General features: G+C 39.5%; 1 protein-coding gene across 1 annotated transcript in view; it reads right to left on the reverse strand.

The window, feature by feature from the left end:
• Window positions 1-13,351, reverse strand: part of PPIL4 (peptidylprolyl isomerase like 4) — a 42,592-nt gene that overhangs the window by 24,603 nt on the left and 4,638 nt on the right. Inside the window, exons 2-7 of the mRNA XM_004472797.4 lie at window positions 5,833-5,900; window positions 5,678-5,742; window positions 4,898-5,015; window positions 4,131-4,273; window positions 3,530-3,626; window positions 659-775 (exon numbers count right to left, since the gene is read on the reverse strand). Coding sequence (XP_004472854.2) covers window positions 659-775; window positions 3,530-3,626; window positions 4,131-4,273; window positions 4,898-5,015; window positions 5,678-5,742; window positions 5,833-5,900 — 608 coding nt within the window. The remainder of the gene's footprint in view (window positions 1-658; window positions 776-3,529; window positions 3,627-4,130; window positions 4,274-4,897; window positions 5,016-5,677; window positions 5,743-5,832; window positions 5,901-13,351) is intronic.

A 13,351-nucleotide genomic window follows, 5' to 3' on the forward strand; every position in this document is an offset into this window, starting at 1 on the left:
TGGGGTGTATATATATATATATATATGTATGTATGTATGTTAACTCAAATTTTTTAAAAAGCTTAATTATCCATTTCTTCAAAAATTTATTCATCATCAACTATGTGAAAGGTATTCCTATTCCACATAAATAAGAAATGGGAAAAAAAATAAGTCAATTAATCATTTACTGAATACTTGTTCTCTAAATGACTTCATAATGTTAATAATAGAGAAGTATACTTTAGAATGCTCAATTTCCACCCACATTTATTTTATCCTGTGAATACTATATTCTACTATTTAAACTCAATGACTAAGTAGTACAAAGAAGAACCATTCTTTAACATATACACAGTACAAGTACAGTCCAATAAACACTCTTTAAAAAATGAGATGAATATAAACAATTAAAATCCAAGTAACACGTATTAGTTAGATACCCATTTCCCATTTTTGAAAAAGGCATCTTGCACTATATTGAAAGTAGAACCAAATTTATTTTCATATGCACTGTCATATAAAATTTAATCCAGAAAAAAAGCAAAAACCGTTAGCTAAATTTTTAGTATTTTTAGACTATCTGAAGAAATTTTAACCAGAAATAAACAAACCAACAAAGAATATATATTACCTATATTGCAGAGTAACTATTTGAGCAAAGATATACTTAGCTTACCATTTCTAACAGAATAGCTTGAGTTTTGGCCTCTTTCTCTGCCTTTATTTCTTCTACTTCTTCAGCTGATCTTCCTTTGAAATCATCAATTTCTTCATCTGCTCCTATTCGACCACTCTACAAAGCAGAAATAACTCATCTATATATTAAGGAATAAAAATAATCTGAAAAAGACATTACACTTTATTCTTTGTTCCATCAAAAGTCTTATCATAGGATCAGAAACAAACTTACAAATCTGTAAAAACTGATTTAAATTAATTCTATTATATTAGCCAGACTGTGCTTCTGATTGATTGTAAAATTAAAATAAAATGTATATAGAAACTATCTGGTATACCGCTAAGTGCTGAATGCCAGAAGATATATGCTCTTAGAATTCAGCACAAATTCCCAACCCATAAAGACTTATCTAGCTTTGAGGGAGCCTCATAAGCAGAAGTTTTTACCTTAAAACAACTGAGGAAAACATCTATTTTGGTCCACAGAAATTTCTGGGTTCTAGCCTGGCTCTGAATTATCCCCAGTGGAAAAACTCCCTCATGAGAGGACAGTGAAATTCAATCTTGAAGCTCAAGTCGTAATTCCAGTTAAGAGATAAGAAAAACATTTTCCCAAGTGTTCATATATGCTTACAGAGCTAAGGCTATTCTGGTGGAATGGAAATCGAAGAAAGAAAATTAGGCAAGTGAAAAATAGCTTTAAAAAAACAAACTATTATCTCTGTAGAAGAGAAAAAAGAACTGGAACCTTTCTTAGCATAACTGAACAAGCAGGATAATCATTCCCAAAGAACTGAGTTTCAATAAACTAAAGAACTAAGACCATACAAAGCATTAATATGCTCTAAGACAAACTCAGCAAATAAACGTCTTACCTTTGCCCCAGCATGGGACATGACTACTGGGGATAAGCCTCCTTGGCACCAAGGGATTAACACCAAGCACCAAGCAGTGATGCATTTGAAAAAAGACCTTGACCAAAAGGGGGAAATATTAAATACGAAAGAGTTTTTATGGCTAAGGGACTTCAAAATGAGTTGGGAGGTCACTCCAGAGGTTATACTTATGCATGTCTCAGGCAGATTTCACTAACTACAACAGTAAACCATGCCTCAAACAGGGGTGTTCCTGAGGGCTCCAGAGCCATCCAGACACATAGTCAAGACAAAGACAAAAAAAACCCTTGAAATCAGCACCCTGTTGGTGGGCCTTACCTTGGAATATGACAACCTATTTCCCCAATGTAACGGGATTAGACTCATTTATAATTTCCCTAAGCAAATCAAAGAATCGACCGCTTTCATTTGACCCTATAACTAGCACTATACCCATTAAATATATGTCCCAGAGACTTAAATTTTTGGTCTGTTCATATGCCGGTTAAGCCCTAAATCTTAACAAAGTTGCAGCCAATACCTATTCTCCAGTTCATCAGATTTGCCCAGGAGAGCAAACAAAATGATGATGATGGACAAACCCCATCTCAAAAAACAGAGAGTATCTATGAGCAAAACAGTTCGTTCCATCTGCCCCATAAGATCTAAGCTCCCTCTCAATCTGAAGCAAAAGCAAGCATCACCATGCCCAAATTCTCACGGTTCAGGAATGACCAAACATAAGGGCGGAATGCAACCATGGACAAAGTAAACTTATTAAGGGAAGTGGATGTGGCTCAAGTGATTGGGCCCCCGCCTACCACATGGGAGGTCCCGGGTTCGGTTCCCAGTGCTTCCTGGAAAAGACAAGCAAGACAGCAAGCTGGCTCAACAGGCTGGCACAGCAAGTTGACACAACAAGATGACATAGCAAGGAGACACAAAGAGGAAACATAATGAAAGACATAACAAAGTAGGGAGCAGAGATGGCTCAGGGGATTGAGCACCTCTTTCCCACGTGGGGGGTCCTGGGTTCAGTTCTGAGTGCCTCCTGAAGAAAAGACAAGCAGACACAGAGAGAAGACAGCAAGCACAAACAATGGGGGTAGGGAATAAATAAATAAAAATAAATATTTAAAAAATGTAAACTTAATAATATTATAGAAATGGAAGAACTTGTTATATTGATATAAAGAGAGTAGTCACCAGGGTTCTGAGAAGAGGCGGAAGGAAGAATAGGTGGAACATAGGGCACTTTTAGAGCAGCAGAATTAAGTGTAAACCACAAGGTAGGCAGTGGACTTGGCCCAGTGGTTACGGCGTCCATCTACCACATGGGAGGTCCGCGATTCAAACCCTGGGCCTCCTTGACCCGTGTGCAGCTGCCCCATGCACAGTGCTGATGCGCACAAGGAGTGCCATGCCATGCAGGGGTGTCCCCCACGTAGGGGAGCCCCAAGCGCAAGGAGTGCGCCCCGTAAGGAGAGCCGCCCAACGCAAAAGAAAGTGCAGCCTGCCCAGGAATGGTGCCGCACACACGGAGAACTGACGCAAGATGACGCAACAAAAAGAAACACAGATTCCCGTGCCGCTGACAACAACAGAAGCGGACAAAGAACACGCAGCAAATGGATACAGAGAACAGACAATCGGGTCGAGGGGGGGAGAAGGGGAGAGAAATAAATAAATCTTTAAAAGAAAAAAACAAAAAAAAAAACCACAATGTAAACTATAGACCTTGGTTAGTAGTAATGCAAACTCACGAACTGTAACAAATGTATCATACTACTGTAAGATGTTATTTAAAGGGAAAATGTAGAATTGTAGACAATTAATAGGGGAAGATGAGGGCGGGGTATATGGGAATCCCTTACACTTTCAATGTAACTTTTCTGTAATCTAGAACTTCTTTAGAAATAAAGTTAATTATATGGGGGAAAAAACAAAAAGCATTAATATGCATGTACCTTCAATTACAAGTGGGCTCTACTTACATCCAGCTGTTCCCTTGTGGGTTCTGGTGATCGATCAGGAATTAATAAATCAGGAGGGTCATCAAATGGATCATCTAAAATGACTGTATGATTTATCCTTACAAAATAAACCCAAGTCAGATGTTACATTTAAGTTATTTCAAAACCCATATTATATTTTTAAAAAGATTTTAACAAATGTCTTAAGTATCTCTAATGTCAAAAAACACATAAGCTCTTAAATTTTATTGCAGAAAGATATTAATAATCTAAAGTACATTTTAACAATTAGTGTTACTGTTTTCATTGCTTGATATATTTTTTACTTTGCATTACTCTATGTAAATAATGCAAATGCCTAAAACTGAGTACTTTTACTCTATTTCTCAATAATCTATATTTTTTAAAAACTGGAGCATTAATAATTCCTCCAAATATAAGCAATTATAAATAGGAAAAATGTAAAAATACAAGAGGTCCTTTTTACTAAAAGGATTCTTACAGTTTGTATTAATTCACGTATGAAATTACCCGGAAACAGTACTATGCAAGTCACAACCACATGTTAAACATCAGAGTGTTAAACAGTCTAGTATATTCACATAGTAAATTATGATCACACCTGATATCCTGATAAGGTACAAAGTCCTTGTCAACAAAGGTCTCATTAATTTTCTTAATTATGTCCATGCCTTCTGTTACCTCACCAAACACTGTATGAACACCATCAAGGTAATCTAGATTTTCTCCTGTAGTAATAAGAAACTATACAAAAAGACACATAACAAATATTTTAAAACCCCATATAATTCAAACTAGAATCACCTACAGACTGACAAGAAAAACACAAAAGACTACACTAACTGCACTGACTCTTACACACTTTTTACTAGAACTAAAAGTACAAAGTTCTATATAAAATATCGATATACACAGATGTTCCACAGACTGCTCAAAATACTTGGACAAACCAAGGCTCTGTTTCTTCATTCGCACACTGAGGAAAATAAAAGTCCCTACTCTAAAGGGGTTTTCAGGGTTAAATAAGACAATGAACAAAAGGTGCTCAACACAGCCTATTTTAAAATATGTAATAAAAACTAAAAGGAACAGACCCAAAGCAAGCTGTGATGATCTGTGCATGGTGGAATTGTGGGCAATGTCATTTTCTTCTTTGTCTTTTTCCGTATGTTCTAAATTTCTCACAACAGGCATGCATTATATTTAAAAGAACAAAAAAAGTTTTGATAGAAAAAGTGCAATTCTTTTTTCTAATAAATATCTTTGATTCAAATCATCTCTTTACCGCATAGTTTAAACAGTAACTTTGTGGATCCCTTCTGGTTCTTTGTTTTCAAACAAAACTCATCTTCTCAACCACTTTCTCACCTGAGAGCCATGCTGATCGCTGCCATTGTTCACCATGGACACGGTGCCTTTCTTCTTGTGCTTAATTCTTGGCACTTTTTCTGCCTCAAAAAAGCTTGCCTGATCACCATACAGCTGACTGAAAATACATATAATAAGGTTATAAAATAGAAGTAGTCTCATAATGAAATTTAGAAGTACTAATAACTATAGGCTTCACAAATATCACTGTACATAAATACTGTGATTCAAAATATTTCTCTCTTTTGTTATAGACATTAGGGAAGTCGGAAAAAGAACCTGTATTTGAACTATATATTTTAAAATGGAGTTCACATTGTAAGAGGCCTTTCTATTTTTATTCATTTACTCATTTAAAAAGAAAAGAACTGGGAAGCAGATGTGGCTCAAGCAACTGAGCTCCTGCCTACCACATGGAAGTCCCAGGTTCAATTCCTGGTGCCTCCTAAAAACGAGCAAGACAGCAAGCTGGCATGACAAGCAGGCATGGCGAGTTGACACACAAGATGATGCATCAAAGAGATACACAGAAGAAAGACAATGAGACACACAACAAAGCAAGGTGCTGAGGGGGCTCAAGCAATTGAGTGCCTCTCTCCCACACGGGAGGTCCCAGGTTCAGTTCCTGGTGCCTCCTAAAAAGAAGACAAGCAGACACAGGGAGCACACAGGAAATGGACACAAAGAGCAGACAGCTAGAGCAAAGAAGGGGGGGAGGGGTGGGATAAATAAATAAAGAGTAAATCTTTTAAAAGATAAAAGAAAATAAAAAGAACTCACCCAAAAACAGACTCTCCTCCACGACCAGTCCCTGTAGGATCACCAGTTTGTATGATAAAATCCCTCTATAATATACAGGATACTTTGTTAAGTGACCGTGTGCTAATATAGGCGAATTCAATAACAAATGACATGACTAAGATCCACCAACTCACCTGCACATTGTGAATAAGGCAGTAATTGTAATATTTTATTTTGCACAATTTCAGGAAATTCAAGCAGGCTGAAAGAAAATAAATACTAAATTTACACATTAGTCCACAAAATATTTTTAAGCAAGTAAAAGCACAGTTAATATAACTTAATTTCTAACATACTGTTTAAAAAACAAACAAAAAAAAAAAGGTCAAGTGGCTCCACCAATTGGGCTCCCATCTACCATATAGGAGGTCCAAGGTTTGATGCCCAGGGCCTCCTGGTGAGGGCGAGCTGGCCCACATGGAGTGCGGCCCACACGGGAATGACACCCTACGCAGAAGTGCCTCCCTGCATGGGAATGCCACCCAGCGTGGGAAAGGCACCCTGTGTAGGAGTGCCAGCCATTGCAGAGAGCTGGCGCAGCAAGATGACGCAACAAGAGACAGAGAAAAGAAAATAAGAAGATGTAGCAGAACAGGGAGTTGAGGTGGCACAAGAGAGTAATCACCTCTCTCCCACTCCAGAAGGTCCCAGGATCAGTTTCCAGAGCCGCCTAATAAGAATAAAAGCAGACACAGAAGAATACACAACAAATGGACACAGAGAGCAGACAACGGGGGGAAGGATGGGGGGAGAAATAAAATAATAAAAAAAGAAAGTAAGAAAAAGGCGTAGAAAAAGGCAACATTTTATATTATCTTTTTATTTTCGTTTTCTTAGGATTTCTTGGGCATCGAGCTAATATGGGAAATTGACCTCCAAATCTATACACTTATCTTGTACCAGCTTTTTCATATAAATTCACTTGCTTAGCCAACAAATATTACTAAACACCTACTAGGTGTTTGGTACTGCTGCCACAATTCTCATTAAAACAAAGTCCCTATCCTCAGGCATGCTAACTAGTTCTCAAGACATTAAACTAGTAACTAGACTGTAAGATAAGAACAGTCTCTGCTCTCAAGGAGAATTCACTAACTTGAGTACTTACACATGAACACAAATAGTTACAACGCTGAGCAATCCCTGATAATACCACTTGTGTCACTTAAGCAGTAAGTTATTTTTTAAAAAGGTCAAACAAAAAGTTTAAGGAAAAAACAAATCCTACTAGAATTCAAAAGAGAGACTGTTCTTGGCAGGGGAAATTAGGAAACCTCATGGAGGCATAAGGTGAGCATTAAGGAACCGCGCTGAGGGAGTGCAGGTGGCTCAAGCATTTGGGTACCTCCCTCCCACATGGGAGTCCTGCCCTTTCTCTGTGCCTCCTAAAAAAAAAGACAAGCAGACACGGAAAGCACACAATGAACAGATACAGAGAGCAGCCAGCAAGTTCAAATAATGAGGTGGGGATAAATAAATAAATAAATAATAAATCTTTCTCCTATATATTCTGTGACATTTATGTAATCAAAGTATCTTTTAAAAAATAAAAAAAAAGTGAAAATAATAATAAAGAAAATGGGCTGTCAAAGATGTACTGAAAAAGTACATCTGTACTTTTTGTACATCTGTAGCTGTTTTGTTGTTTATGGGGGTTGGGGGTAGGGGAGGATGGAGGAGGGAAATCCAAAAGACCCGTCTAAGCTCTGTGCTACTCTGGTATTAAAGAGTAATAGAGGGAAGCGGACTTGGCCCAGAGGTTAGGGCGTCCGTCTACTACACGGGAGGTCTGCAGTTCAAACCCCAGGTCTCCTTGACCCGTGTGGAGCTGGCACATGTGCAATGCTGATGCACGCAAGGAGTGCTGTGCTACGCAGGGGTATCCGCCGCGCAGGGGAGCCCCACGCGCAAGGAGCGCGCCCCGTAAGGAGAATCGCCCAGGGCGAAAGAAAGTGCAGCCTGCCCACAAGTGGCGCCGCACACATGGAGAGCTGACACAGCAAGAAGACACAACAAAAAAAAGAAACAGATTCTTGTGCCGCTGACAACAACAGAAGTGAACAAAGAAGATGATCCAGCAAATAGACACAGAGAACAGACAACTGGGGCGGGGGCGGGGAGGTATGGGGAGAGAAATAAATAAAAATAAATCTTTAATAAAAAAGGAAATTTAAAAAAAAAAAAAAGGTAATAGAGGGTGAAAAGAATGGTGAAGTTACATGGAGCCGAGATGTTGGAGGGCCCTGTACATCAGGCTCTTGGTTCCTTTGCTTGAATATATTTCTGGACTTACCACATTAAACAGATTGGAGTAATTTTTTTTTAAGGAAGTACCAGGGGTTGAACCTGGGACCTTATACATGGCAGGCACTCAAATCACTGAGCCACACTCACTCCCCTGGAGTAGTCATAGGAAACAAAAACAATAAATCCAGGCAACGATCACCAATGGTTGCTAAAATCTTTACATGAAAAGCTGAAGGGGGTGGCGGACTTGGCCCAGTGGTTAGGGCGTCCGCCTATTACATGGGAGGTCCACGGTTCAAAACCCGGGCCTCCTTGACCCGTGTGGAGCTGGCCCATGTGCAGGCTGATGCGCACAAGGAGTGCCGTGCCACGCAGGAGTGTCCCCGTGTAGGGGAGCCCCATGTGCAAGGAGTGCGCCGCGCAAGGAGTACGCCCCGTAAGGAGAGTCGCCCAGCGCGAAAGAAAGTGCAGCCTGCCCAGGAATGGTGCCGCACACACGGAGAGCTGACACAACAAGATGACGCAACAAAAAGAAACACAGATTCCCGTGCCGCTGACAATAACAGAAGCGGACAAAGAAGATGCAGCAAATGGACACAGAGAACAGACAACTGGGGGGGCGGGGAGAAGGGGAGAGAAATAAACAAATGTTTAAAAAAAAAAAAGCTGAAGGGTGGACAACAACAAGATGGTGGCAGAGCAAGGAGTTCCTAGAGTCAGCTCCTGCTTCAGGACAGTTAGTAAACATCCAGAACTCTCTGGAGCTAGCTGAAGCACCCATTTGGGGGCTTCAGGAGGCCAGAAGGGCATCCTGCAACGTCCTTGAAGGAGTGGAAGGAGGAGATGCTCGTCTGCAGAGAAGACTCGTAAGCAGAGGCTCCACACCACAGAGGCCAATGCCATCTTCCACTGGAGGCACAAGCCGCCTCGGGAGCTGTTCCACAGCTAATTGAAAGCTCCACTTCCCCAAAACGGGGGAGGAAGAGATGGTTAGGCACCAATTTCAGCTACTGATGAGCAAACTCAGCGGGCTACAGTATAATCCTGAGAACAGCTACAATTTGAGCCTATCCAAGTCAGGAAGAGGCTGGGAGTTGCCATCTTAACTCCGTGCCTGGCACGAGGGGAAGCGGGGTAGACTGAGAATCCCAGTGCTGGTGGGGACCAGCTTCTTCCCATCCAGGTCAGATTGCAGGTCTAGCCTAAGACCCAGTGCCACCTCCAGCAGGGAGGAAGCTGCAGGGACCTGCGCCAGCCTCCCCGGGAAATTGCCAGCCAAGCCGCAGAGGCTGGTGACTGTCTTACTCCAGTGGTGCATGCTGCCCCTGGAGCTGTTCTGTGACCAGAATTGGAAGCTCCATTTCCCAGAAACAGGAGAGGAGACGGCTGGCTGCCGATTTCAGCTACTGATTGGTAGACTCAGATGGCTAAGGAATAACCCTGGGAACAGCTGGGGTGTAAATCAGCCCAAGTTGGAAAAAGACCAGTGGCTGCCATTCTGACTCCGTCCCCAGCCTGAGGGGAAGCTGGGCTGACCAAACATCACAGTGACAGTACAAACCAGTTTCTTCCACTCGGATCAGCCTGCAGCCCTAGCCTAGGCTTCAGTCCCACCTCTGGCAGGGAGGAGGTTGGCTAGCCCTGCACCAGTCTATCCAGGTAACTAAGGGTACCTTTCGCTGGCACAAACTGAATAATCAGAAGTCTACTGGGGCAACTGCAGTCATCTTGGACCCGCACTGCATAGAATGCTGCCCACACCTGCAGCTCCATCCATGCCCCAGGCAGGGGAGAAAGGGGCGTGAAACTTTATCAGTCTCTCTGGGCAACTACAGTCTAGGCCTGCACAACTTGGATTATTCCACACAACTCTAACTCTGTCCCTACCTCTGGGAAAGGAGAAAGTTGGGAGATGCTTCATCCATCCCTGGGGCAATGAGGGCAGCTTGAGCCTCCAGTTTACAGCACCAATTACATCCTTGGCTCCTACTACACAATGAGAAAGGGCAGGAAGCCCTAAACTAAAGAGAAAAAACTGCACCCAGAATAAATACTCTAGTAATCCAGATGCCAAGACACCAACTAAAATTATAATCCACACCAAGAAACAGGAAGATATGGCCCAGTTAAAGGAACAAGGTAAGCCTCCAGATGACACAAAGGAGCTAAGACAACTAATCATAGATGTTCAAACAAATCTCCTCAGTAAATTCAATGAGATGGCTAAAAAGATTAAGGATATTAAGACGACACTGGATGAGCACAAAGAAGAATTTGAAAGCATGCATAGAAAAATAGCAGACCTTATGGGAATGAAAGGCGCAATAAATGAAATTTAAAAAAACATTGTAATCATATAATAGCAGATTTTAAGAGGCTTAAGAAAGGATTGGTGAGCTTGAAAAATTGGCCTCTGAATGTGAACATACAAAAGAACAGATGGAGAAAAGAATGGAAAAAATTGAACAAAGTCTCAGGGAATTAAACGAAGGCCAGAGATGTGCAAACATACATGTCATGGGTATCCCAGAGGGAGAAGTGAAGGGAAAAGGGGCAGAAGGAATATTTAAAGAAATAATTTTAGAAAACTTTCCAACCCTATTGAAGGACATAGATATCCATGTCCAAGAAGCACAATGTACCCCCATCTGAAAAAAATCTGAATAGACCAACTCTGAGACACATACTAATCAGAATGTCAAATGCCAAAGACAAAAAGAATTCTGAGAACAGCAAGGGAAAAGCAATGTGTAATATATAAGGGATATCCAATAAGATTAAGTGCTGAATGCTCATCAGAAACCATGGAGGCAAGAAGACAGTGGTCTGATATATTTAAGATACTACGAGAGGAAAGCAGACTTGGCCCAATGGAAGCTACTACAAGAGAAAAACTTCCAGCCAAGAATTTTATATCCAGCAAGACTTGTTTTTCAAAATGATGGCAAGATCAGAATATTCACAGATAAACAAATGGAGAGAATTTCTAAGCAAGAGACCAGATTTTCAGGAAATACTAAAGGGTATACTAGAGCCTGAAAAGAAAAGACAGGAGAGAGAGGTCTGGAAGAGAGTCTAGAAACGAAGACTATATCAATAAAAGTAACAAAAAGTGTCAAAAGAGTGGTGGAAATAAAATATGACAGATAAAACCCAAGCAGTCAGGAATAAACTTAACCAACAATGTAAAGCACTTGTATTCAGAAAACTGCAACCGAATGTTAAAAGAAATTTTAAAAATCCTAAATAACTAGAAGAACATTCCATGCTCATGGACTGGAAGACTAAATATCATTAAGATGTCAAGTCTACTCAAATTGATATACAGATTCAATGCAACATTGATAAAAATTCCATCAGCATTTAAAAAAAAAAATTGAAAACACAATTAGTAAATTTATTTGGAAAGATAAGGGGTCCTGAATAGCCAGAAACATCATAAAAGGAAAAGCAAACCCTCATCTCCAGACTTTAAATCATACTACCAAATCATGTACCAAGCTGTAGTGGTAAAATCAGCAAGATACTGGCATAAAGACAGATACATAGACCAATGGAACCAAACTGATGGCTCAGAAACAGACCCTCTCATGTATGGTCAAGTGATTTTTGACTAGCTTGTCAAACCCACAGAGCTCAGGCAGAACAGGCCATTCAACAATATGGTGCTGAAAGAACTGGGTATCTATAGCCAAAAGAAGGAAAGAGGACCTTTATCTCACACCTTATCCAAAAATTAACTCAAAATAGATCAAAAACCTAAAAATAAAAGCAAGAACCATAAAACTTCTAGAAGAAATTCTAGGAAAATATCTTCAAGACCTGGTGGTAGGTGGTGGATTCTTAATAGACATGAGAAGGACTGAGATGGACTACTGATGTGTAATGTAAGTAGAAATTTTAATTAGCTTTACTGTAAAAGTGTGGAAATGAATAGAATAGATGGTAAAAATAGTAATAGCTAGTTTACAAATAGGGATGTGGCTGAAAATGGTAGTCTAGGGATGTAAATGTCAATTGACAGAATGCTCGAGAATAATCTAGGAACTGAATAGCACAGTAAACCAAGAGGTGGATGAGAATTGCGGTTGATGGCACAGATGCAAGAGTGCTCTTTGTGAGCTAGAGCAAATGTATATCACTACTGCAGGGTGCTGGGAACACATGTGAAAAATACAACTGGAATGACCTATGGACTGCGATTAGCAGTAATAATATAATATTCTTGCATCTATGCCTAAAATGTATTGTGTTGATAATGGGGCAGTACGGAAAATGTGAGCCAAATATATACTATGGACATGGTAACAATTAGATGATATTATGTTATCTGTAACAAATGTTCCACCACAGAGTGGTGTGTTGATAGAGGGGTGTTGCTAGAGAATTCTACATATGTGCATGATTATTTTATAAGTTTACAACTTCTGGCATAAAAAATATATTTTAAAAATAATAATAAGGTGTGTTGGGGGAAAAACACACCAAATGTTAAGATAAGGACTATAACTAGTAGTAAGATTTTGACAAAATCTTTCATAATTTGTAACAAATATCTCAGGACAATGCAAGGTATTGATGCAGCGTTGATGTATGGGACCCCTGTATGATATTACGCATGTTTGCTTTTTAAGTTCACAACTTTTACCATATGCTTGTTTATGTATGTTCATATATAAACGACATAAAGATAATAATAACAGAGAGGGTTGAGGGAAAATACTTTGTTAGTAGTAATATTTTGACAATGTTCTTTAATCATTAGTTAAAAAGGTTTAAGAACAATGTAAGGTGTTGGTGGTAGGGTGAGTTACGAGTCCTGTATGATGTTATATGTTTGTTTTGTAAGTTCACAACTATTACTATCACTTAGTGTTTATGTATGTTTGTGTGTGGGTGATATATTTCAATAAATTAATTTTTTTAAAAAAGCTGATGGGCACACTTTATAAGGGATATATCAGGTAGACAATACCTTGACACACTGACCAATTTTAACATCACAAAAAGAGATAGTCAGATGTGGTGTGCCTCCTGAATATGATACATGGGAAAGTAAATACCACCATATATGAAATATTCTTGCCAAAAATTATGAGACAATAAGAAAATGTAAATGACACTAAGGAATTAATGCTAATTTTTTAGGTATGCTCATGATATTGTAGTTATGTGTTAGGGAAAAAAAATCCTTATCTTTTAGAGATACATACTGAAATAATTACAGATTAAATGATGTGATATAATATGGGATTTATTATAGTTAAGTCCAGGGGAGATGGCTATGTGGTTGACACGCTATTAAATGAAGCTGGACATGGGTATGTGAGTAGGAGGGTTTATTTACACAATTCTCTTTACTGCTGTACATATTTGAAATTTTCCGTAATAAAAAGTAAAAAGAAA

Source organism: Dasypus novemcinctus, chromosome 28 (genome assembly GCF_030445035.2).
Source record: "Dasypus novemcinctus isolate mDasNov1 chromosome 28, mDasNov1.1.hap2, whole genome shotgun sequence".
NCBI classification, from domain to species: domain Eukaryota; kingdom Metazoa; phylum Chordata; class Mammalia; order Cingulata; family Dasypodidae; genus Dasypus; species Dasypus novemcinctus.